The sequence below is a fragment of the Typopeltis vanoorti genome, chromosome 22 (assembly GCF_054136105.1).
Source record: "Typopeltis vanoorti isolate ZY-2024b chromosome 22, IOZ_Tvanoo_1.0, whole genome shotgun sequence".
Taxonomy (NCBI): Eukaryota; Metazoa; Arthropoda; class Arachnida; order Uropygi; family Thelyphonidae; genus Typopeltis; species Typopeltis vanoorti.
In genome coordinates this window covers 78,980,697-79,008,294 of record NC_143570.1, presented here as the reverse complement: position 1 = coordinate 79,008,294, position 27,598 = coordinate 78,980,697, and the positions used below count along the sequence as shown (strand labels likewise).

The 27,598-nt window shown below is 34.4% G+C and overlaps 1 protein-coding gene across 3 annotated transcripts in view; it reads left to right on the top strand.

The window, feature by feature from the left end:
• LOC150094509 (S-formylglutathione hydrolase) overlaps positions 1-24,396 on the top strand; it is a 144,971-nt gene extending 120,575 nt beyond the window's left edge. For all 3 annotated transcript variants that reach the window (XM_090412487.1, XM_090412485.1, XM_090412486.1), the window contains 2 exons: positions 4,204-4,305; positions 24,203-24,396. In XM_090412487.1, the coding sequence (XP_090268613.1) occupies positions 4,204-4,305; positions 24,203-24,283 (183 nt within the window). In that variant the 3' untranslated portion in view covers positions 24,284-24,396. The remainder of the gene's footprint in view (positions 1-4,203; positions 4,306-24,202) is intronic.
• The last annotated feature ends 3,202 nt before the right edge of the window (positions 24,397-27,598 follow it).

The window sequence follows — 27,598 nt, the reverse complement described above, 5'->3', positions numbered from 1 at the left end:
ATGGTTGGCTCCAAGCACCTTCTAAACCTCATAGCATGTTTCCTCGTATGTAAACATTTCAGGACTGTTTCAGCCTTTTGCCATTCACGAACACTACTTTCTCCAACACAGAACAATCTACCAGCATCACAATTCCCTTTTTCCTTTGCTACTTCTACCACTTAAAGCTTGAACTGTGCTGTGTAGGATTTTCTACGAGAAGTACTTCTGTCTTCCATGGGTAATTCAGATCTAATATAAACAAGTAATGATTTACTTTATGAAATATTTTAAAACAGGATGTACGGAATAATCGACCATTGCTACTAGCAATGCACGTGTTTTTAAAGAATTCCTCATCCTCTGTCTGTACTTCCTAACTCTACTGCTAGTTGGTGCATGTGCGTTATCTATACATTAAAAGGAGTAATGAAAATGTTGGGGTATGCGTTATCTATCGAAAAATACGGTACAAATGAATTTCAATGAAAACAGCGAATTTGATCACACTTCATTTTTGAAAAGATGATGCTCTTATTCTGTTATTGTAATACCATGTTGTATTAGTGTAGTTTATTTATTACACAATGTTTGCATATGTTTTTTCCTAGCAAAGTTTGAATTAAAAGTTTTATGAATACATATATATATTTAGTAATTAGGCAATTCCAAATTTAATTTAATAATTAAAGAATTCAAAAAAAAATAAAATCCTAAAAACATCTTGAATAAAAAGGACAATCAACTTGAAATGCACCTACAAAAATCACTGCTATTTAATTTAAACAACAAGCAGATAATGAAATTTCAAAAAATGTTAGCAGTATTCAGATTTTTTAAGCTACACCACTTGGTAGCAGTAATGTTGAATAGCTATCATTAGAAATTGTTTTAAATATCATTATTTAAAATATAGATTAAAGAGCAATTGAACTACATGTATACCTAATTGAGTTGATCTTTATTATGTTTGTCTCATTATTTTGGTAACTCAATCTGAATGATGGCATAGAAATTGTTATGAAACATAGATGCACACTGGTATCCAAAAGCTGAGGACAAAACTACATTTTTGCCTGTATATGAAAAAAGTTTCGTGACTGCAATCAGATGTGTACATAAATTTATTGTCAGCATACAAATTAAATTGCAATACATTTTTGATAAAAGTTACAAATTTCCTTAGGACGTAGCTAAGCAATTAATGTGCAATGCTTATAGAAACTGTGGATAGACATTTCAGTATGGAATATGTCCACCCCAAACTGTGATGCAGTTCTTACAACATCGTACCATGCTTAGCAGCAAGTGATTCTGGAGTGTGTGGTATTGTCATCCATTAAAATGAATACTTCACCTACAGCACCCCAGAACAATCGAACATGACATTGGAGAACTTCACTGCAATATTGTTCACCAGTCATTGTCCCTCCTTCCAGCACTTGTAGCTTAGTCCATCCATTAAGCATAATTCCTCCCCACACCATGACCCCAGCACCAGCACCATATTTATCCCTTTCATGAACATTCTCGTGATGGTAAGCAGCACCACTTTCACAACAGATCAAGTGTCATCTAGAATCAGAGGAAAGACTAGAACAATTCTCATCTGTAGAGTACATTATCCCATTGGTGTCTTGTCCAATTTTTATTGATACAACACCACTGAAAACGATGCAGACTTAGAGGGCTTTGGGTGTATAGGCATACTTGTTGCAGATGCCTTGCCACAGTTTGTTGAGATATCCATGTATCTGTGCTTGAATGGAGCCAACTTGCAAGCTGTCCTGCCGTGTTGCATCAATTACATTTTGCTGTTATAACCAAAAATTTGTCTGCATGTTCCATGATAAAGTGAAGGTGACCTCTTAGCAAAAACACATTCCATTGGCTTGAAATGCTGTTCAGAGTCTGGATACAACATTATGTGAGATACCAAGCTCTCTGGCAATATCAGTAATTCTGTGGCCTTCAAGGTTTCCAACAATTTTCCATGTGTGAAATCATCTAGAGCAGAGGTCGGCACTGCCCGTGGGCGCCATGGCACCCGCAGTGAATTTTTAGTGCGTCCTTAGAGAAATTATTGTAAACTGCTTTGGAGCTTGCAGCGTAGATTGCAGTATATCTGAGAGATACATTCATTACTAGTATGTGCTAAAATGCAAGAAAACTTAAAGAAAAAACACTGCAAATATAATACATGATGGTACAAATTAAGTGAATATTGAATCCAGCATTATTTCATACTCGAATATAGTAACTACAAGAGTTTCGTGCCGAATATATAGAAACTAAAAGTTTCGGCAGATGCAAGCATAAGTACTGCCTTATGGGACAACTAGTAGTAAAGGTGGAGCAAGCTCCAGACCACTTTCCTTAGTTTTTTCCATAAATGTAAAGCACATCTTGCAGAGGGACATGTATGATAAATATTGAATCCAACATTATTTCATAGCCGAATATAGAAACCACAAGAGTTGCGTGCCGAATATATAGAAACTAAAAGTTTCACCAGATGCAAGCATAAGTAGTGCCTTATGGGCAACTTGTAGTAAAGGTGGAGCAAGCTCCAGATCTCTTTCCTTAGTATTTTCCATAAATGTAAAGCACATCTTGCAGAGGTCAGCAACCTTTTTAATATGAAGAGTGCAATATAAAATTTGAAAATTACGGAGGGCTCATGATAGGCATTTTTTTTATCTCGTTCCAGGCTTAGAAATTCTATGATTAGTTGTTTCTAAAAAAAATGAGATTTCAAATTTTAACATTATTTTATTTACCTCACTTTTACAAGATATTTTTGGCACATATGAATGAATATAAAATACCATAAAAAAATAAAAATTAAAAATGAATACAAAAAAAATATTCATGTTACCAATTAGCATGTATCTGTCATATCAGATGCGAGCACCTTGCTTTATCAATCATAATGATAAGGAGGAGAGGACACATGGGAGAAAGGAATTGGATTTTATGCAGTTATTAAGAGATAACTATCTGCGACAGCATGTAATGAAAAATACTAGGGTCAGAGAGTACTTGACCTAGTAATTGCATTTGAGAATTTGGCTGTAACGAATATGACCACGTTACCACCAATTGGTGAGAGTGATCATAGGGTCTTGACTTGGGAATTGGCTAAAGGTGTGGAATTTACAATTAAGACAGGATGCATGTGGAATTATCGGGCTGGCGAGTTTGATTGGTTCAGTGCCATGGCACGTAAAACTGCAAGGACTGCATGTTGATAGTGCATGGGTGGCGGTTAAGAAGTGTTTGCAGGAGGCAATGGCTGACTGTATACCTAGAGCCTGAATAATAAATCAAGTAGGGGTTAAATGGATGAATAACACCATTAAGCTTGAGCTGCAAAAAAAGAAACAACTGTGGAGGAAATTTGAGGAGAAAGGTGACCGGCAGGCACATGAACGGTATATAAGCTGCCAGAGTCTGTTGTGGATGCTGTGACTGTGAATGAGTTCAAGGCAAAGTATGATAGATACTGTGTGAATGTCGAATAGTTGTTCTTGACATGATGTTAAGGCCTCTCTCGATGAGTCTATTGACTCCTTGGAGTTGCTCGTAATAATAATAATAATGGCAGATGTATTTGTTTATTATGCAATAATGGTGTGGCTATTTCTAAAAAAAAAAAAAAAAATATAGAAAGACATTTCAAAACCATTCATGCTAATTGTAATTTTAAATTTAATTATTTAAATCAGGAAGAGTCAGCAACGCAGCGCTGCGAGCGTCATGGCACGCGCAGTATTGCACCCTTCATATTAAAAATGTGCCGACCACTGATCTAGAAGATATCTTTGAGAGATTACAAGACATCCAAGTGTGCAACTTTATTCCTTCACGAAAAGAGCTTCCTTCAAACACAGCTTACTTAGTGCAGCCTCTTGCCTTTTATCCTGTTGAGTGCTACCACATGACCCCTTTGTATGATTCGAAAATTTTATTGTGTACTTGCTTTCTACTCAGAATTGTCAACTATACAATTTGCCACAAGCTGATTCATTTGAATTTGTGGTTGTAATCTTCAGAAATAGTGATGATCCTTACATTTTGGACACCCATGTATTTAATGTTACAGCCTTCTGTACATAAGAAAGTTTCTTCCATTAACTATAAGTTACTGCCACTGATTCATATAAGTTAAAAATTTGCACAGTACAGAAATTTTTCAGAACTCTTACATGTACTTGTATATAGGGTAAAGATGACAAGTTCCTAGCAGAAGGAGAATTGTTGCCTGACAATTTCATTGCTGCCTGTGCAGAAAGCAAAATGCCTTTGGTATTTAGAATGCAAGAGGTATGAAACATTTGTTACTTTTTTTTTTAATTAAAAGATTTAACTTTTTTGTGTTTATTCCTCCATATGCATTTTTGTGGAACCATTCAGAATAATTTCTTCTCTTTTCCATTTATTTTTCATTCTGTGCTGTCTATAATATTTTTTCTATTTTGTAGTTTAGTGTTATTATGCCAACCTCTTTGGGCATATGGATACCATCTCCAGTCTACAGACTGCAAGTGTGAATCATGCTCAGGATGAAAATCAGCAATGAAAATAGACAGGATAATTGAAAATGTCAGCTATCTTGAATGGTGAATCCATAGAACAAGAATCAATTTTTTCTCAGTTTTTAGTGAAGATGGCAATTTAATAGGGAAACAACATATAACAGAATAACCAAGTGGTATGGTATGGTAGCAGATAAATTTATGTGGAATAACAGAGAAATTAGATGAAATGCTAAAATATCTATATGCAAGACAGTGTTCAAGCCAATTTAACTTAAGGATTTGAGAGCTGCATTGGAAATAAAACAAACACAACAATAACACTGGAGACCAGAGATATCTGAGCTCTAAGTAATTGAGGGACACGAACAGATAGCATTATTAGAAATGTATTAAAAATGAATGTTTTGAAAGAACTTGACATTGTTGGCATTCAGAAATCTGAGCACAGTTACTCACGTAATATGGTCGCATAAACATAATGGGAGAAGGAAGATTAACAAAGCATGTGTTTGATGCCTGGATGGCATCATAGGCCCAGTAAAACACACCTGAAAAAAAGACTCAGTCTAGGTGGATTGATGCAGTTAAAAAAAAAAAGCCCTGGAATACTGAAATATAAGATTTAGCAGTATTGGAGCCCTGACAGATACCAGGCTAATTTGTGTAAAAATTAACAATCAGAAGTTAATAGCAATGTTAGTAGCAATTACTGTCATATCGTGTTCACCCTTGATGTACACATGAAGAATTTGATAATGATAAGTATCCATGAAAAATGCACTTTTAGAGCTGGCATTAACATTTTGTCTTTATATAAAAAATCACAAATTTTTTATTTGTAATTAATGAATCTGGTAAGAATAGTTTTTATGGAAATCTTTTTTCTGCCATGAATGTCACAGTGATTGCATAGTATCAGCATGCCAAACATTAATTTTCAAAAGACCAAAATTAGAAATTTGCATCAAGTCCAAATTAAAGACCTGCTTTTAGGTGTTTACCAAAATTATTGGCCACAGCTCTTGTTCAATTCTGCTTTCAACTATTCCTTATCCAGATTGTTCTTCTGCCCATAATCTACAGCACTCCCCACTCTTCTGGTGTTTAATTCATTTATGTTGGGACAATCAGAAGTCTCTTGCTGTGATCTTGACCATCTGATGGGATGGTAGAAAACAACTCATCCTGTCACAATTTCTTGTTTGGGTACTGGACACATGCCACATATCATGATGGGTTCTTCATTTCTAACAAATCTGAATAGGAGGATGAAGGTGTTTTTGTTTATTATATTAGAATATATTAGAAACTATAAGGAGAGTGCTATATTTGGTTGATATATTTGAATTACAGAAAGATGTAAATATGTGAACCATTATTAATGAGCTATGCGAGAAATGACAAATGTAAAGAGAGGACAGGCATGAATAAAAATACTTTCATACTGACAAATTATTTGTGAATGATTTACATATGTGATATTATGTGTGTGAAGTGAATCATATGTGATCCTATAAACCAGGGGTCCCAAAGTTATTTGCCCGTCGACCCCTTCAAGAGTTTCTTGACTTTTTATCGACCCCCTATATTTTACTATTACGTAATTATAATAGGACAAGCAAAAAAAGACGCTTATGTGAGTTTTTAGATTGTTTATTTTATAGTTAGTGTTTATTGTATGTATAATATAGTATATATTATTATATTACTATTACTATCACTAGTAATATCACTGGTATTACTAGTGATATTAATAAACTACTGGTATTAATATCACTGGTATTACTACCAGCGCTGCTCAACTCTTCAACATAGAAATTAGTTCGTGAATGAATAACGATTGAATTATAATATGTATGTTGATGAATTTTAGAACATTAACGCTCACTTGTATGTCGATGTGCAAAAATGAGACTAGGATTGAATACTTGTATCAGTAAATAAGAACCACGCACGTGTTGCAATCTCGCTCCCACTGCGCCGGCTGGCAGGAACCACCAAGATCTGTTTATTGGTAAATACATCATTTTGGCCTACTTGATTGGCCTCAGTAACTATTTTCATTACCTTACTCCATCTTACAGGTCCTATTCATGGACCTGTAAGATGGAGGTACTGATCCCACGATTCACTCTTAATTGCATTGTCATTACCTCCATGTCTTTTGTCATGGAGGTAATCCAAGTTAATGGAATTAAATATTACCCATACAATGATGTCTTATATTTTTCTGTCAACCCCTGAGCCCAAATCGACCTTTAACAATGTCATATCGACCCCAGGGGGGATCGATATCTACCCCTTTGGTGACCACTGCTATAAACACTGGACCTGTATATTTGTATTTACACAACTTATACAATTTGTTATGCGTATTTACTTCTCTGTCTTATTTTTTTAACTTAGTTTACTGAGAATTTTCTTTTATTCACTGATAAGTAGTGTACACTTATTACATAGTAATATAAACATAAGTTCCCTTATCATGAATTATTATTATTATTATATGGTTATCTCCATGAAGTCCAGCGACTCATCTTGGGAAGGGCACACGCACAAAACCTCTCATGCCTCTCATTAAACTCATTCACTCTCCGCACAAAAAATGTCTGCACACTCTTGCTAATCACTCTTACACACCTTCCACGAATGTCCACCTCTAGTTCTCTACTTGTCATGTATTGAAAAATTCCCTTTGTGTCCATTCCCCCTCTTTTCTGCCTATCAACTGTACTTTGCAAACCACACACCTTCAACCCATCCTCATAGTGAGCATTTCACTGACCTGCCACCAGCTCAATCACTCTTCTCTGAATCCTTTCTACAATCTTCTGATCCCCAAGAAATCATAACCCAGATGATCAGATCTACACAATAGTCAAGATGCAGCTAAATCCTAGCCTTATAAAGAGAGCAAACAGCCTTCTTTTACTGCCATGTTACCTTTATTGGTTAGCATGCCTTTCAACACCCAAATAATCCTTTAAGCTATTTAATTAAATTTTGCAGTATGACCTCTGAGCTTCAACTCTCTATCCACTATCATCTCCAACTCCCTAGCCTCATAGATTTACTGACATCCAGAACTATCGGTGTGATACACAGTATATGACTTTCAACTCAAAGTGCATAACCTAACCTAACCTTACATTTTGTAACATTAAATTGCTAATCAGTCGTTATCTTTAACCCACAATTCCAGTTTATTTAAATCATCCTGCAGGATATCTACATCACCTTTATCAACTATTGCCTTCTGCAGTTTTGCATCATCAGCATACAACTGAATATCCCTCTTAATATCTTCTCTATATTGATGTACAAATTAAAGAGAAGTGGCTCTAGTACAGAACCCTGAGGTACTCCACCAGTCACTCTCATTCTTCTAGATTCCATGCCACCATATACTGCTCTCTGGTGCCTGTCAGCCAACCCCACCCCTAATCCATGCTACCAGCTTCATATCCATTCCAATTTGTTCCAACTTTTGTAATAGTTTTCCATGCTGTATTCTGTCAAATGCCTTTGCAAAGTCCAGCAGTATCATAGTGTAGCCATTTTCTTTACTATCACTATTATAAAAAGTGAGTAAATTACTAAGGCAGGACCTACCGTTTACAAAGCGGTGCTGCCCATTTGAAGAATATTGTATTCTAATTTTGCTGGTCAAAGTTCATCAGCAATACCTCACCTCCTCCTATTTTCTCTGTCCTCCCTAAAAATAAAAAAAAAAAACTTCCTTTACATGCTTTCCTGTAACTATATCATTTTCTGCTAACCATGTCTCACTGATATATTTTTTGTCCATATCGAGCTGACCATGCCAAAATCTCCTCTGCCCTATTTCTGATACTTTTGGCACTTTGGGTACATGCTTTTGAACATCCCCATGGACCCACAGTTACCTTTGTATAATGTCATTACCAACCCATTCTAATTTTAAACCTGTGAAATCGCATTCAGCATTGCATAATTATTTCTATAACACATTAATTTGTCCCAGGAGTGGCCACACACACATACTTGATTGAGTTTCCCCTAATATCTCTGGTTTTCCTATTTTGCACTCAATAAACAACACTTTCTCCAAACATCTAACTCCAAAACCAATTAAATGTAGTCTACCAGGCATATATAAGTTTCTTTCATCCACCATATTTGCTCAATACATCTACGAGGGTGTGCTAAAAAGTTCTTATGATTCTCAAATTTCTTCAAAACCTCTGACATGTTTTATATATCCTAAAGAAAAAGAACAAATTATTACAATTTGATGAAACAGCAGGGGGGGGGGAGTTAAAGGGTTTTAAGATATGCTCTTTCTTGTGGTTATATCAGTTGCTTTAATATGATTTGTGTTCTAGGTGTTTATCAGACCTTTTCAGCCCTGCCCCTCATATAAACTGCACACCATTCCTCCTATGTAATCTTTTATTGACTCGTTAGCAATCATGGTGATTCTTCTCAATTTTGTGTTATCATACTAATGCAGTAGATTCACATTTTTTACTTTCTTACTTTTCACGAATCCTACATTTTTTATGCAAGTAAAATCCACCGAATCTGTTATTTCCAAACAATAGGAATATGAAAATTTTTTATAGTATGAAACCTTCCATCCCCAGCAGATGCTGTACTGCAGAAGCAAGAAAAACAAGTTGTTTTATTGTATTATTGAATGACTTCCTCATCAGATTTCTCCATCAGTGATGGAGTTCCTGTTCCTCAGGGTTCTTAGCTCTTACCCACACTCTTTTTCCTTTACATCAGTTTCCTTTCTCTGACTTCAAATTCTATTCACAGCTTTGCTGATGACAGCACCCTTCATTCCTCTTCATCATTTGATTATGTCTCAAGATCTTCCATAACCAGTGACTTGAACACTGATTATGTAGTCTATGTATTTAGCAACAAATAGTATAATTTATGACAACTGGAATGACACACAAGCAAAACAGTTTTATTTTAGCACTACGCATAGTATCTAACTAAATATATTTGTTCTAACATCCTCTTTCAAATATTCAGTTGCTGAAAATGTGTGATGACAGTTGCTTATAATGCAGTCATTGGGTGCAGAAAGCAAATAAAAATGTGTGTGGGTGCATGAATATGTATTTGTGTGTGTGTGTAACATGAAATCAGAATTGCCTTTGAGATTTTTGATATCATTAAGACTTAACAAATGCTAATTTTGCAAATAAAATTCCACCAGAAGTTGCAACTAATATGTTATATAAGCTTTGTGGAAAGGTGCTGCCTGACAAGGGGGTAACACACATATACGCACGGATATATGGTAAAGTGAGTTGCCATGGGCAGTGTCTGCATGTATAGAGACTGCCCAGCATGAGCATATTAAAGACAGTCCAAGGTGTTCAAGATGACATAACTCTTATCTTGAACCCTGTGACTTTCAGCAAAATCTATAATAATCTCAATAGCAGTTCCATATACTAAAAAAAAAAAAAAAAAAAAAAAATTATCATCCCACCCAGAGATCATCAAACAAATCCTGTAGAACCAATAATAAGATTTGTACACATCCTGAAATAAAAACCAGTAACCTCTTTCTATTTGATTTAGGTGAAACTACATGAATATGCTTTCCCCTTAAGACTCATAGACTTTAGCAAACACCATTATAACAAAATTGCCTGCCATAACAAACTGCTGAAAAGTTACTGTCAATGCTCCATAGATAGAGTGGGATAAATTTTGCTGTAGCAGACCATTTCAGTGGTCATGACATTGTGAGAGTTGTCTTCTGTTGGAAATTTTTTCCCACTTGGTTAGACTATAACAAATTTAGTTTAATCCTTTATCCAAGTGTAAGCAAACAAAGTTTTCACCTAAAGTGAAGAAAAAAACAACTTCCAATATCTTTCTCTAAATCCAGAGCAATTTAATAATAAGGTGAGACACCTTTTGGCAACTCGTATAGGTAAATATGACTTCTCCATTACTTCCACCTTAGTATCACCACCTCTGGGTCTGGCTCCCACTGACGAGACCTCAATAAAGGTCGAAACCGGTCTGGGCAGTGGCCCTTCCCTTAATGCATAACATTATACATGTCTGCAAGGAGATGTGTTTTGCATTATGGGAGATACTAAGACAAGTGACGAGAGCTTAGTCCACCTTTACCACGAGTTGCCTCAGTCCTGAAGATACTTCAGGCTGAAACTTTGTTTGCTTACACTTGGATAAAGGATTAAACTAAATTTATTATCAGAGAGTTGTCTGTGTTTCAAAATTACTACTACTACAGTCCTCTTTCTGAAGTATATAACTAAACTGCTCAAATCTATTGTATAACAAAACACTTAATTCATTATAAAATTCATTATACATTAATTTGACAAGGTACTTAGATGTCAAACCCTTAAATATACTACTCTTGTTCACCAGCTGTTTACCAAAAAAAAAATTTATATGGAATAAGAAAGAAATTAGTCAAAACACTAAATTAACGGTGTTCAAACCAAAATAAACTATCATTTGTGATTCAAGTAGAACTTCTGACCAGTGAAGTTAGATTATTGAAAAACTGGGTTTTTATTAGGCTATGATACAAAGATAAACCACTAGAGTCACCACAAATAATATGTAGCTTTCCAAGGATAAAAACAAATAAAAATGAATGACTAGCAGTTGTAAACTTTAACTTAACATGCTAAGCTTACAGGGATCGTATAAATCATAAAAATATGCAGACACGTGCTACCTCTATCTTAAAAAGTGAAAAGAAAAATGAACTGCTGCTCCACCAAGTCATTCTTAATGGGTATTTTACGAACTCATCTAAAAAAAAAATACTATTTTCTAATGCCGCTTCACAGTCAAATCCTGTGAAGGGACTATAGACTGCTTCAGTCCTGCACATTGATAAGCTTACAAAGAAAATTGAAATTTCCTCTAACTTTGATATCAGAATAGCTTAGAAACCTTTGCTCATATTGTTCATAGCCTTCCAAAAACATTAACCCCTTCTACAAACATCAGTGGCCCTTCCTAGGTCATACTTTGCAAAGTTAAAGTTTTGTGATAAGGGAAGAAAAAACAAATCACAAAAGCGACTCATAACAAAGAAAGATGAGATTTAGTTCATCTCCTCACGTATATATCACAACATCAATTGGAACAAGCTCTGCGCCTTATCAGATAAAGGAATCAACCATGTTTATTTTTTTCTCGTAGCTCTCTCAGTGAGAAAGAAGGATTTTAAGCAACATATATCAATCTTTTATTAGATTTCTTTTAATCAGTTTACAGAGAATTAGCTTTTTTAGATGACCATCTCTAAACAATACTAGAAAACAGCTGACTCTTGCCACTTTCCACCATGTTGTTGTGTTTCTGTTTATACTACAGTGGTTCCTGCAAGTTTTGCTTGTTGCTAGCAATTGTAGTATACAATTGCTAGCCAATTTTATCTTTATATCATAACAAACTAGTAAAAATCCAGTTTTTTTTCAGTAATCTGACTCCCATTTGTGTGGGAAGAAAACTAGTAACCAACTCTTTGTGTTCCTCACAAGCCTATCTTGAATCTAATCATATAATGCTTCCCAGCATCTATGAAAAGTATGTGTATGACACCCTCTGAACTTGGGAAGCCAGTGCATCAGTAATGTGTTACAGGAATTCATCTACTATGACCATAGCTCAGATGTTTATTCAGATCTTACCATGGGTTTAGCACCCCTGGAAACTGCCTCTATTTGATCCAGTAGATAATATCTCTTCTTTTATACTTACAGATCATGGGTTTGAGGCATGGATGTTTATATCTCTGATATCAAAATTGGAGATATTAATGTCAGCTCTTTGCTTTATGCAGATGATGCCATACTTCTAAATAAATCTGCTACAAATTTGCAAGATTCCCTGACTAAATTGACTGTTGTAATAGATATAGCATGAAGGTCAGCAATAACAAGACAATGAAAATAGGCAGAAGCATTGAAAATATCAACTGATTGTGAATGGAGAACCTATAGAACAAGTAAAATAGTTCAGCTACTTAAGCACGATTTTTAGTGAAGTTGGTAAATTAAATATGGAAATAGAAAACAGAATCAACAAAACTGGTATAGTAGGAAGTCAACTGAATAAATTTATATGGAATAAGAAAGAAATTAGTCAAAGCACTAAATTAACTATATACAAGATGGTGCTCAAACCAATTTTAACTTAAGGATCTGAGAACTGGGTTAGAAGTAAAGCACTTGATCAAAGACTAGAGACCACAGATATGCGAGTCCTGAGAAAGATTAGGGGCAATGGCAATATATTAAAAATGAGGATATTAGGAAAGAACTTGACATTGTTAGTATCCAGGAATGTGTTAGCAGAGCTAATGTCAGGTGGTATGGTCACTTGAACAGAATATGGGAGAGGAAAGATTAGCAAACCAAGTGTTCTCTGCCAGATTGGCATGGAAAAGATCCAGAGGAAGACCAAGATATAGGTGGATTGATATGGTAAAAAGTAATGACATAAATTTTTCATGTAGTACGATCATATCCTGTACATCCCTTGAAGGTAAATGTCAGGAATTTGATGATGATGATGGTGGTAATTTATATCTTTAGGTGGTAAATGATTTTCATCACTCAGTATGCCTTGCTCATTGGAGGTCTGAAGTAATCTGGAAAAAAAACACTTCGATTCAAACTTCTAACCTCAGTGCTAAAAATGTGCACCAAGTTCACAACCTTTTGTGTGTAATATTCACATAAAATACTAGCTTTATCAAAAAAAAAAGTTAATTCCTGAATTGCCTGCAGATTTACAAAAACCAGACAACTAATTTCCAACATAAACTACAGACTTTCATCCATTATTTTTCAGAACCAGGGAATACTAGTCATCAGAAACTGTGCAAAAGAAAAAGAATTCCAACCCACCCTAAGAAATGTTCTCAGATACAAGTTACTTAAACATAACTTGTGACATTTGTATTACTTGATTGCATTCCCCACCAGCTGGAAAATAGGCTGCCAGCTTAGATTGTATCTGTTACCTTGCAAATGCACAAGTACTTGAATATAACTTCATAGTATATTGACTCGTTTGCATTAGTTCATATATTAGATTGGCAAAATATATAACCATTTCCTTCCTCCATCTCTACTTCAAAATAAACAAACATAAAAATAATGCAAACAGTGAAGTGGCCTTCCATGCCATATCCAGAAGACATGTATACTCCAAAATAACTGTCTGTATTATCAGCATGTAGACCACCATATGCAAATGAACCTACTCCCTGAGCTTTTTTTTTTTTTTTTTTTTTTGGTCACTAAATGACATTTACTTTAACTGCCCTGCAGCACATAATGTTTATATATTCATTAAAATCAGATACAAAGTATATGATAAGTTGAAAAAATGTAAATAAGAAATGCAAGCCATCAGTTAACCCTATTAAAAGGTATAATAATTATTCCTTCAGAACACCAACTGGATTAACTCATATTCATAATTGTCTCATAGCCAATGTGATTGAAAGTAAGTAACATCTAGTTGCTTACTGTAAAATTTTATCTCTCTTATTTATTTTCGTATTGTATTCTTAATTCTTAATTGCACTTATACCTGTGCACTAGTAAAATCCTTCTATAGTAAAACTTTATTTCTCTTAATTTCAGTAATTTCTCTTGGCCGATCTTTACCTATAAGAACGATGCTAGTGGTTTGGGGGACAAAGGGAATACTAATGGTCAATACCAATTCCTTTGTCTCAACACTGGTTCTAATTCCTTTTTCGGATTCAGGGAAAATTTATTTTTCACTGCGCCACCCTAAATCCTAGATTAACAAAGCGTGTAGAATCAAGGAACCAGAACACAGTTTAGCATATAATCTTATTTTACTATAAATTACTTTTGCAGTCGTAGCTTCTCTATAAATTAATCTTCCACTGTGGTCTGTATTTTATGAGAAAGTGCAATAGAGAAGAAAATCAGGCAAGTCATCAATTGAATTTAAAAGCAAAACATTTAATTCAATTGAGACATCTTTTACATTATGAATATACTCTGATTAAGTAATCTGCAATTGCTAAGGAATGAACATTAATGATTCAGAGTCTCTATCTCTATCATAGCATACATAACAAAGAACTTCATTTATAGTTTACAAATTCAACTTGATAGATCAAACTTATTATTCAATACTAAGGACATTTGTTAACTGAATTACTAAGTTAGCTCCACGTGCTCTCACAAAATCTCTCTCACAAATTTCTCGTAATTACTCTATTATTAAAAGAAACAATCTCTATGCTCCACGTGCTCTTGCACTATTTCTTTCACAAAAATCTCATTATTACTCTATTATTAAATGAAACAATCTCTAGAGTCCCTCCTAAAGTTACAGACATTCTTCTTATACATATTTACTTATAAAAAAACATAGACTGTACATTACCAACTGCTGGGGAACTATTTGGCCACTTCACATATCTCATCTGGACAATCACTTTTGATTCCAAGTTCATTCTGCTTTCTCTGAGGTATTCTTCAAGGGTTCGAGCCGTACTTATCTCTGCTGCTGAAAATAGGTAGACGTTGTTCTCTGGTCAATCAGGTCAACATCGTAATGATATCTCTGTAAGCATCGGTGATTATCTTCTGCTGGGCTGATCGGTAAACTTTCGGGAATTTCACAGCATAATTCCTCAGTCATTGTCTCGAATCCGTGTCGAAAAGGGGAATGATAGGATGCCACGAGGAGGTCCCACACACAATGGCAAGAAGGCACGAGATCTGGAGCATAAGAGAGTCTTCTAGGCACTGCACGACCTTTTTAAATTGCGTGCCACACGTTCACTCCTACGTCATCAATTTCTCCTCCCCTATTTCCATGTCACCCTACGTCACCCAGTACTCAGCACCACACACGCAATCCTAACGCAATTTTCGGAATGTGTGTGGGGGGGGGGGAGGAACAACTTGCTTACCAAAAGGGTGCATGTGTTTAGATTCCATCCACTTTTACTTAATCAGATTATCTTTTTCTCCCAGCAATTTATAAGTACTTACACAAAAGCAGTAAGGTTTAAACAATTTAGTAATTTACAATACTTTACATTATAACATAAATAAATGAAAGATTCTCAGTTTAGTAATATTTTGGAAATTTACAAGAATTTAGTATATCTGATATATCAATAATTGATTCAAAATGCAAGCCCATGTTAAGTCTGTATGAAACGTGGATTAATTTAATATAAGTTTCATTCAGAACTTAACAAAGGCTTTCTCTCTCATCAAAAAAAAATTTATAAGAAATTTTTTCTTTTGTTGTTGCTGTTGGTCATTCCCGTGTATTCTCTTGGGGGAGGGGGGTTCTTTTCTTGCAAGTGCTGCGATCTTTGTTGATGTTTTCTGTGCCTTTTTAGCAGTGATGTTTTGAAATTGCTCAGACGAGCGTTTCCTCCACTTACTCCTACTTCTTTGTTCATTTCCATCATTAAGTAATTCAATATAATTTACCTCTACAGATCTCGGATAATCGTCCTCCAAACTATCTTCTGTATTAACTTGGTCTCTTGCTATTTTAACACTCAAAATTTGATACATTTCAGGTTGATAGTTTACTTCTGAGATTGAAGCATTTTGAGATTCAATCTGATTATTTTCAACAACTTCACATCTTCCATCTGTCTGCATGACATCACCTTTACTCTGCATTCTTTCTTCATATGATTTTTCATTCCTATCCCTGTTTTTTTCTTCATGATTCTCTCTACTAAACCGTTTCCTTCCCATGAGAAACATTTCATTTTGAGAGAAATTATAAGAAAACTTGTACTTCTGTAGAAAGTTAGTTCCTAAAATTACCTGAAACAGTGGCCGGGATGTCCTAGGGAGGACTAGCATTTCTTGCCAAACACCCATATTAAACTCAGGTAGGTATATTTTTATTCTAACTTTCTTGTTCGCATAAACATTGGATGTCGATATCCCTGATATTCTGATTGGTTTCCTCAGATTAGAAATGCCTCGCCATATACGAGATTTTATTTCTTGAAAATAATTTCCTGAAATGACAGAAGCCTGGGAACCAGTATCTAACAATACGTTACAATGCGATCCTTGTATATTACCCTTAATTAACATCTTTGATTCTCTCAATTTTGTATAGCCTTTATTTCTCCTCTTATTATTACAGGACACATGGCCGAAATTTGATTCTTTGTTGTTTTTCCAGGATGGCCTTCTAGAAAAACAGCACTGGGCAATATGCCCTATCCTATCACACCTGAAACATTTAGGGGGTTCCCTATGATCTCTTTGAGCATAACTATCCTGTGATTGAGATTTATGGATATTAGAATTTTGTTCAGTCATTGATTCTAACTTCATCATCATGTTATCAATTCGGCTTAACATAGGCTGGTTCTGTCGTTCAACTTGTCTTATTGTTTCATTGATCTTTTTCTGCATGAAAGATATGAGGATTTGACTGAGATGGTCGCCACCTGTTGTAATACATCATCGAGTATATCCATCACAGGCTGTTGTAATCGTTTTATCATGGAATTCACTTCTTCCTATTAATCTGATTCTTCTCTGTTATAAGTCCCTCATTGCAATCAGCTAGATTAAAATCAATGGACTTCTGTTTGTCATTATTCCCTTGATTTCTAGATGCCCCTTTTCTGACTTATTGTTATTCTCCGAATTACTATTTTCCTTAATTACATTAATATGGCCTAATTTGGATGCGGGACAAATGTCGCCAAGCATCTGTTCTTTCTCTCTCACAGCCTTGTAGCAATCCTCTAAGTTTGTCAGCCTTTTCTTATATGTTGTTTCTCGCAATTCTGATTTTAATCCTTGCTTAAACTGGAGGAAAACCCCAGTCTAGGTGAGATCTATCCTCACTGGAAATACTGAGACTGTTGGCTAGGGTTAGCAGACGATTATAATAGTCTGTTACACTTTCCCTATCCTTTTGAGCACTTCCTTGTAGTTTCCAAAGATTGGATCCAATGCTCCTTAGTGTTGAGAATTGTGAGATTAATGTTTCTTTAAACTTAGTATAGTCAAGAGTTTCTTTCAGAATCGGGGAGGAATATAGGTAGTTCTTCGCTTTTCACACTAACTTACTCCTAAGTAAAATTAGCAACTGAAAATCAGACCAATTTGCCAATTTTCTTAGTTTCTCGATATAGGAGAAAAAAGCTAAAACATCGTCAGTTTCCTCTCCAGAGAATTCCAATTCCTTTGTCTCAACACTGGTTCTAATTCCTTTTTCGGATTCAGGGAAAATTTATTTTTCACTGCGCCACCCTGAATCTGAGATTAACAAAGAGTGTAGAATCAAGGAACCAGAACACAGTTTAGCATACAATCTTATTTTACTATAAATTACTTTTGCAGTCGTTGCCTCTCTATAAATTAATCTCCTGCTGTGGTCCATATTTTATGAGAAAGTGCAATAGAGAAGAAAATCAGGCAAGTCATCAATTGAACTTTAAAAGCAAAACATTTAATTCAATTGAGACATCTTACACGTTATGAATATACTCTGATTAAGTAATCTGCAATTGCTAAGGAATGAACATTAATGATTCAGAGTCTCTATCTCTATCATAGCATACATAACAAAGAACTTCATTTATAGTTTACAAATTCAACTTGATAGATCAAACTTATTCTTCAATACTAAGGACATTTGTTAACTGAATTACTAAGTTAGCTCCACATGCTCTCACAAATTTCTCATAATTACTCTATTATTAAAAGAAACAATCTCTATACTCCACGTGCTCTTGCACTATTTCTTTCATAAAAATCTCACTATTACTCTATTATTAAATGAAACAATCTCTATAGTCCTTCCTAAACTTACAGACATTCTTCTTATACATATTTACGTATAAAAAACATAGACTGTACATTACCAACTGCTGGGGAACTATTTGGCCACTTCACATATTTCGTCTGGACAATCACTTTAGATTCCAAGATCATTCTGCTTTCTCTGAGGCATTCTTCAAGGGTTCGAACTGTACTTATCTCTGCCCCCGAAAATAGGTAGACGTTCTTTGGTCAGTCGGCTGAACATCGTAATGATATCTCCGTAAGCATCGGTGATTATCTTCCGCTGGGCTGATCGCCGATTGGTAAACTTTCAGGAATTTCACGGCATAATTCCTCACTCATTGTCTCGAATCCACATCGAAAACGGGGAACGAGAGGATGCCATGAGGAGGCTCCACACATGACAGCAAGACCTCAAGAAAGCACGAGATCTGAAGTGTAAGAGAGCATAAGAGAGTCTTCTAGGTGCTGCACGACCTTTTTAAATTGCGTGCCACACATTCACTCCTATGTCATCGATTTCTCCTCCCCTATTTCCATGTCACTCAGCACCACACACGGAATCCTAACGTGATTTTCGGAATGTATGAGTTGGGGGGGTGGGGAGAGAAACGGCTTGTTTATCAAAAGGGTGCATGTGTACTACTTGTTGCACGTGTTTAGATTCCGGCCACTTTTACTTAATCGGATTATCTTTTTCTCCCAGAAATTTATAAGTACTTACACAAAAGCAGTAAGGTTTAAACAATTTAGCAATTTACAATACTTTACGTTATAACATAAATAAATGAAAGATTCTAAGTTTAGTAATATTTTGAAAATTTACAAGAATTTAGTATATCTGATATATCAATAATTGATTCAAAATGCAAGCCCATGTTAAGTCTGTATGAAACGTGAATTAATTTAATTTAAGTTTCATTCAGAACTTAACATTACAGTATGTAGAGTAGCCCTAATTTTGATTGACCTATTAGATAGCCTAAACACAAAAATTGATTTATTTCTAGTACTTTTATCATATAATTAGTTAGTTGTTAATCACTGGACAAAATAAATTCCAATACTGTAATATATAATATAATATATATATTATCATTGAAACCAAAATGGCCATCAGCGGGTATGGAAAACTTTTGTGGTCATTTATTTACTACACATAAATTTTCTTCCTGAAGAAAATTCAGAATCAAGTTTTTTTGTTTTTTTTGCTTAATCACACTTAAATGCATTTTTGTTACTATTGAATCACTATAACTACTGTTGTGAAATAGTTATAGTTTTCTGCTTGTTCCAAATTTAGTTATATTTCTTTTCTTTTTTTCTTTTTCTATAAAAAAAAAAAGTGCAGAAACTAAGTTTTTGTGTATTGAAAACAAAATACAAGGGGGGGGGGAGGTTCTGGAAAGTTCTGATAAACATCTGGAACAAAAAATTATATTAAAGCAACTGATATAACCACAAGAAAGAACATGTTACCTTCATAACTCTGCTAGTAGTATGTTCTTTCTTTGGTTATATCAGTTGCTTTAATATCATTTTTGTTCTAGGTATTTATCAGAACTTTCAGACCCCCCCCTACAGTCTTTATCAGGCAGGATATCAGGACAATTATAATAATTTATAATGTCTGCAGCACATTACTAATTGTTTCATAAACAAATGGGTATTCATTGGCTAAGCCATCTGCATAACATATAATATAACTAATGCAACATTATAATGTTGCTTTAGTTATATTACATGTTATGCAGATGTCATTGTTATTTTTGATGTTCAGTCATGTTTGTGTCCAAAATAGTGAGAAATCTTACATACTTTTTTTGGGGGGGGGGTCGATAAAAATAAAATTTGGTTTTGCTAGTTTTTGATACATGCAGCTATTTTTGAAATAGCTGTACTATTTCTATTGTTTTACATGTAGAAATTGTATAGGCACATGCTCCCAAAGGAAAAGACATTTTTTAAATTCTCTTGTGAACAGTTGGAAAACAAACATGTAGTTCAATAGTCAGCTGAATCCCTCTTAAAAATTTAAGACTAAAACTAAACTGCACTTACATCATATATTTTATAATTTGTTGATAATAAAACTGAAGCTGTGATTGATTATTATTCAGTATTTTTGTTTGTAGTGTATGTTAATCAATGAAAATGATGAAAAGGAAATAATTTTCTTATCTGTTGAGCTATTGCTTGGAGCTTTTCAGTATATCTTTTTTGGAATGTTTTTTTTTTCCTCTCTATCAATAGTGATGAGTAATCTCAATTAGCTTTCAACTTTGCAATTGCTAGCATAGAAAATTAGTATTTCTAAGATTGCTTATTTCAGAACATGCCAACCATAAGCAGTAGTGAAATCATTTGCAGCTTCTTTTTTTTTTTTTAAGAGAAAAAAAAAAGAGTAACACTTAAAACAGCATAAACTTTTTCATATTACATTTTATAAAAATCAAAATGTAAAAAATCAAAATCAAATAGCTTATTAGATGATGGTATGGACCATCATCTAATAAGCTTTTCACATGTTAATATAATAACATATTAGGATATAATATATTTTGTATATAAATATTTGTACTGAATAAATGTATTCAGTACATCAAACATGTATTTTTTTTATTTATTTAAATACTAATGAAACATTACTGGCAATCATGTTAGAAACTGTCATCAATAAGTGTAAAATTTGCAGTTCTTATACAGCAAGTGTAGCAAAAAGTAAACGTTTGGAAATGTGATTTCCAAATGTTTCATATGCCCAGTCAACCTTGTACACCGGCATATATGGACAGTGGAAATTAAATTTGTCTGTCCGGTTTTAGAAGAATAAATAAAATTATGATGCTGTTGTGTCTGATTCAGCAGATATGAGTATCATTGTTTTATTATTTTTTCTCGTAGAAATTATAAAATTATGGAAACTGAAATATTATTATTATTACATAACACCTCAGGGAGTCCAAAGACTCATCGAGGGAGGGTACCTGCCCTACAACTCTCAGTCTCCACCACTCCACAAACCGCAACTAAGTTCATCATCTACTGCCAACCACCACCACTAGTATTTTTGCAGACAAAATGAGGCAAAAAGTAATTCTAATTTGCAGGTAACCTGTGGATTCAACTGGAACAGTTCATAATGAAGCTAAATTTTGAATTCTGTATATGATATGTCTTAGGTATTTTCTTCATATAATAAAAAAAAAATCTGTTGCATTTTTTTTTAACTAAAAAGTGAAAAGGCTGAGGTTCTAAAACATGAGCTCGAGTAACATGTGGTACAGAAGGATGGAGAATGAATGAAAGAAAGAGTTAATGGGAAAAGCATAAAAGTGATGAGAAAAGTATTGTATGGGGATTTAGTGATAGGAGATATACTTAATGAGAAAGTGCAAAGGGACGTCTTCCAGGTGCAAAGATAAAGGCTGTTAGTGAAGCTTTAAGTTTGCACATGAAATAAGCGAACGAGTTAATCTTTTTGGTAGGCACAAATAATTTGAAAGGTGAGAAATGTGCAATGAGAGACGATATAAAAGAGTTCTTAGAAGAAGATAAAATGAAGAGTAAGAAATTAAAAATTGTGAGTCTGCTAGGACATAATTGAGAAGGGCAATGATTATCAGTGAGAAAATTGTGTAGGAGGAGGAATGATGTGTGGTATATAGATGTATTGAGTGAATTTGATGGACGTAAGGACCTGTATATACTTGGACTGGACTAAAATTGTTTTGGAGTTAGGTGGTTTGAGAAAATGTTGTTCTGTGAGAGGTTGGAAGTGTAAAACCAGGGAAACTAGAGATATAATGGGGGAAGCAATCAAGCATGTGTCTATCCACTTCTGGGACAAATGAGTGTGACTGCAGGAATGACTGTGCAGAAATAGCCACCCCTGGGATAGATAAGTATGAGTGCAGGAATGAGCTGAGTGCAGTTTCTCAGGTTGCGAAGCTGAATGGGCAAGTAATGACATTATGTAAGGGTAACTGTGAACCCAAGAGGATGTTGAAATGCATGTACAAAAATACATGAAATAAAGGAGATGAATTTTAGCATTAGCCAGCTCAATTTGCCAAAAATTATTTTCATCAGCGAGACTTGGATGTCAGAGAATGATGTAGTTACAAGGATAGAATGCAGTTGATATTATATTTTCAAAGAAGATAGAAGAAATAGGACAGGATGAGGGGTATTATTAATGATTGCTGAAGAACTTCAACCAACAAAAATAGAAATTAAGGAAGATTGTAGATCTGATGGAAATGGTTTGTTTGAAGCTGTATGGTGTGAGATAGAGGCCAATAGGATAAAATGTATTGTTGGTTGCTGCTATAGACCTGGGGGTCCAGAAGATGTGGACAACATGCATCAGCAGATTAGCACAATGAGTGCAGGTCAAGCAATTATCATGGGAGATTTCAGTTATGGTGATATAAATCGCAAGGTGGAAAGTGCACATAGCAAAATGAAAATGGAATTTTTACAGCTACTAGGGGATAATTACATGTAACAGCATGTGATGGAAGGGACCAAGGCTTTGAGTGTATAGAATCATGCAATAGCATCTGAAAATCTACTTCCGATCAGGGAATGTGCCCATGCAATCTTGTCCTGGGAGGATGCTCAACGTGTGGAAATTTCATTCAAGAAAAGGTTTATGCAGAACTACAAAGCTGGCGATTATGACAAATTTAGGAGGCTACTTAGAAGCATTGCATAAGAAGCTACATGGAATGAATGTCATTAGTGCATGGGAAGTGATCAAGGATTGTTTGAGCAAGGCAGTAGAGTGTCAAGAGGATAAACAGAGTAGGGATTAAGTGGGTGACTAGCAATATAAAACAGAAGCTGCAAAAAAAAAGGAAGCATTGTGGAAGGAATATAATCGAGGTGATCACATGCCCATGAACGGTTTAAAGCACAAGCATGAAGGATGACTAGTATGGTGAAGAAGGCTAAATCAGATTTCGACAAAATTAGCTAAGCAGGTCAAAGTAAATCCAAGAGTTTTTGGCTATGTAGCAAGTACGAGAAAGAATGATTACAGAAAGAGGGTATCATCCAGGTGGTGAGTTACTGGGGTGATAGAGACTGATGTGAGAATTGAGGAAAATGAACTGGAGGTACTCAGTATATTGAAAAATATCAATGTGAATACAGCAGTGGGCCCGGACGGTGTTGGCAAGATCTGCTGTGGATTTATATGGTGAAGAAGTTGACTGTTGATGGATTTGGAATGAGTCGAATATAAGCTTATTTTCATGCTGTAGGATAGAAGCTGGATAAGTATGAATTGTTCTTTGGAGCAACCTTCCTCATATCTATCAATTACTTCCTAGCTGTTCATGAGAGATATCCAGTTCCTTCTGTATCCAATTGCTGATATTATTAATGTGCTGTATTTTTTCACCCTCTTTATGTAGTGATATAAAGTGATGTTACTGTTATCTTATCCTTAATGACCCTTGGATGAATTAGTGTAGCCTTTTTATTCAGCCTTATGTAATGGTACATTCAGTTAATCATATTCCTAACATGCAGCTTGATTTCCCAAAGCAATCAGATAATTTTGACATTACTGTTTACATAAATGGAATACAAAGGTTTTGAAAGTGTGTATTATTATGTTATGTTACATCGATATATATCACTGTATTATATAAAATTTCAAGAAAATATAACACTTTCAAAAGAGAAAGTATTATTTCAATATTGACCAACACATATCTGGTTATTGTATGCTTGAATCTGATTAGTATTGCCTTCTTCCATAAAAAAAAAAAAAAAAAGTACTATTGATTTACTGACTTTTTATTAATTAAAATATTTTATTTTCTGCAGGGCTACGATCATAGTTACTATTTTGTTGCCACATTTATGGCTGATCATGTTTCTCATCACATGCAGTTTCTGAAAGGATAACCAGTTTTACTTTAAAAAATAAACTTCTCATCTATTCATGTTTTTTGTGCTTTTGTAAAAAAAAAAAAAAAAGCAAATTGGCATTTATTAAAAGAAATTAATTTTTGAATGCAGTTCAGTTTTTTGTTTTGAAAGTTGAAAATGTTAAAATTTGAAATAAAGACTTCATTGGAAATGCATCATACATTTCTGAGTGTGATGACACCTGCTGAAATCTCCAACATTTTTTTAAAGATTATATTTTACTAAACAAGAAGTTTTATTTGTGTTTTCATGAATATAATATCTGAAGTAAATATAGCAAGAAATATGTGTAACAGTAAATGTAAGTATTTTTACTCTAGCACACAAACAAAAGTTTGTTTAAAATATCTTCATGACTGTATAGTGATCCACCATTTTGTTATGTTTATCTAATAAATTTGACTTCTGTGTTGTTAATGGAAGTCAAGGTCTTGCAGGCATAGCTTACATTGAAGAAACTTCAGTGAAGGTTGAAACTGGTCTGGAAAGTGATTCACTGTAACATATGTCATTATACAAGTCCTGTGAAGGAAGTGTGCTATCTTCTGTGGAATATTCTATGGGATGCAAAATAAATAAATGATATGAAGTTAAATTCTCTGTATATACGAGGGTGGTCTGAAAGTTCTCGGCCTAACAATGAAAAAACGAATTTATATCAAAAAAGAAATTTTTTTTTCAGTATAATCTCCCTTAATCCATAGTAATAAATTGATGCACAAAATCAGTTTTATTCTTGTTAAAACACTCCAAACACTGTTCAGAGATTTTCATGCGAGTGTGTTTTTGATCTGCTGTGAGCAAGCGTAGCACCCATCTTGCGCAAAGCTTTTTCATTTGCAATTCTTCATGCAAAACATATCCTACACGTTCTTTTGAAATGCTTGTAATCTCAGCAATTTCACACACTTTGACTTGCCGGTCATCCAATACCATATCGTGCACTTGATCAATGATTTCTAGTGCCACACTTTTTGGACGTTCTTCATGTGGATCATCTTCAAGATTGGTATGGCCATATTTAAACTCAGCAGCCCATTTCTTAATTGTCGAAAATGAAGGAGAAGAGTGCCCATAAACTTTTATGAACTTCAAATGAATATCTTTTGGTGTTAAACCTTCTTTTACAAAGAATTTTATAACCCCCACAATACTCAATTTTATCAATTTCAAGGGATACAGACAACACTTTTGCTTCAGACAGCTGTGTAAAACAAACTACTTGATGCAATGACTTGAAATTTCACATGGATGCTTGTGACAGATGTATCAGGTTAGAAAAAAAAAATTGTGCTAATAGTGTTGCCATCACTATCAGAACTTTTCAGACCACCCACTTATAAATTGCTTGACATGAAAATGTCATTGTGCCTACTTTTATGTCAGTATTGAAACAAATGAGAATATTGAAAATGAATTAACTTTTAAAATCTGAAGATGGAAAAAATTTATTATTAGAGAATGGAGGAGTTACAAAAAAAGTTGAGCATTTAGGGAGGCATTGGAAGGACAGATTGAACACAAAAAAAAACAAGGGGGGGGGGGTGCAAAGCTCAGATATTCAGTAATGATCAGGTTAAGTAAATTAGAATATAAAAATGATATGTGATGACTCCCTCACATATCCTTTTTATATTCTAATGCTGTTGATGGCAAAGTTACTACTTGGAATTTTCCATGAGCAAAAATATAACAAGTGAAGTTAAAAAACTACAACAAAAAGTAACAAGTTCTGGCTGATGTGAAACAACAATTGGATGAAGTGACAATGAAGAGCAAATGAGTGAGTGAGCATCTTGTACTGAGATAAGACAGCACTGCATTAAGAAGTAGAACCGTAATGGTAAACAATTCATTGTATAGGCAATTATTCTAAACAGTATCTCCAAGGAGTCCAGACACTCATCGTAGAAGAGCCTAACTGTTATACACACAAAATCTGTCATACCTCTCCTTAACCACCTTACCGGCCATTAAAGATCAAATACACATCCTCAAAAGCTTCGCATCCATTATAAATTTCAATGTATTATCAATGGTATTACAATTTTAATATGCACTTTGCATCCATGGTAATGTGGAAGTATATACGTCCTGGCCAGTATCGTGGTTAAACTCATTCACTGTCAGGACACAACTAATTTTGGCAATCCATTCCACTTATTCACTACTCTCCATGCAAAAAATCAGTTCTGCACACTCCTATTAACCACTCTTTCACAATTTCCATAGATGTCCTGTAATTCTCTATTTGTCATATATTGAAAAATTTCCTTTATATCAATTTTATAAAACCTCTTTAATAACTTAAAAGTTTCTATCATAACCACCTCTTTTCTACCCATCTTCAACCTATCCTCATAGAGAGCATTCCACAGACCTGTCACTTGTCTGTGAATCTTCTCTACCATTGCCTGACACCAAGAAACCAAGGTGTAGTCAAGATGTGGCCAAATCATAACTTTATATCAGTTCTGCACACTCCTATTAACCACTCTTTCACAATTTCCATAGATGACCTGTAATTCTCTATTTGTCATATATTGAAAAATTTCCTTTATATCAATTTTATAAAACCTCTTTAATAACTTAAAAGTTTCTATCATAACCACCTCTTTTCTACCCATCTTCAACCTATCCTCATAGAGAGCATTCCACAGACCTGTCACTTGTCTGTGAATCTTCTCTACCATTGCCTGACACCAAGAAACCAAGGTGTAGTCAAGATGTGGCCAAATCATAACTTTATAAAGAGGGAATAATAACTTCCCTATCTTTGCTTGTTAGTGTTTTTCGACACCCAAGTAAACCTTTGAGTTATTTTAAAAACTGTTGCGCTATGTCCTCTGAACTTCAACTCTGTCCATTATCTCCAAGTTCTTAGCCTCATCAGTTTCCTGTAATCCAGTACCATCAATATGATATACTATATGCAACTTTTTCAGCCTGAAGTACAAAACCTTACATTTTGGAACATTAAATTGACAATCATTATTCTTTGTTCACAATGCTAATTTATTTAAATCATCCTGCAGGACATCTATATCACCTTTATTAACTATTGCTTTCCTCAGTTTTGCATTATCAGCAAACAACTAACCCCCTCTTAAATTTTTCCCTGTATCGTTGATATACAAATTAAAGAAGGCTAATGAAGTCATTGACCTCTACAACTAGCCCAGTTGTGAAGTTATCTCATGTGCATATTTTGTTTGCATACACTTGGATAAAGGATTAAAATCAAGAATGTAATTTCTTAGTATCTTTAATTTATAGTATAACCAAATTAAA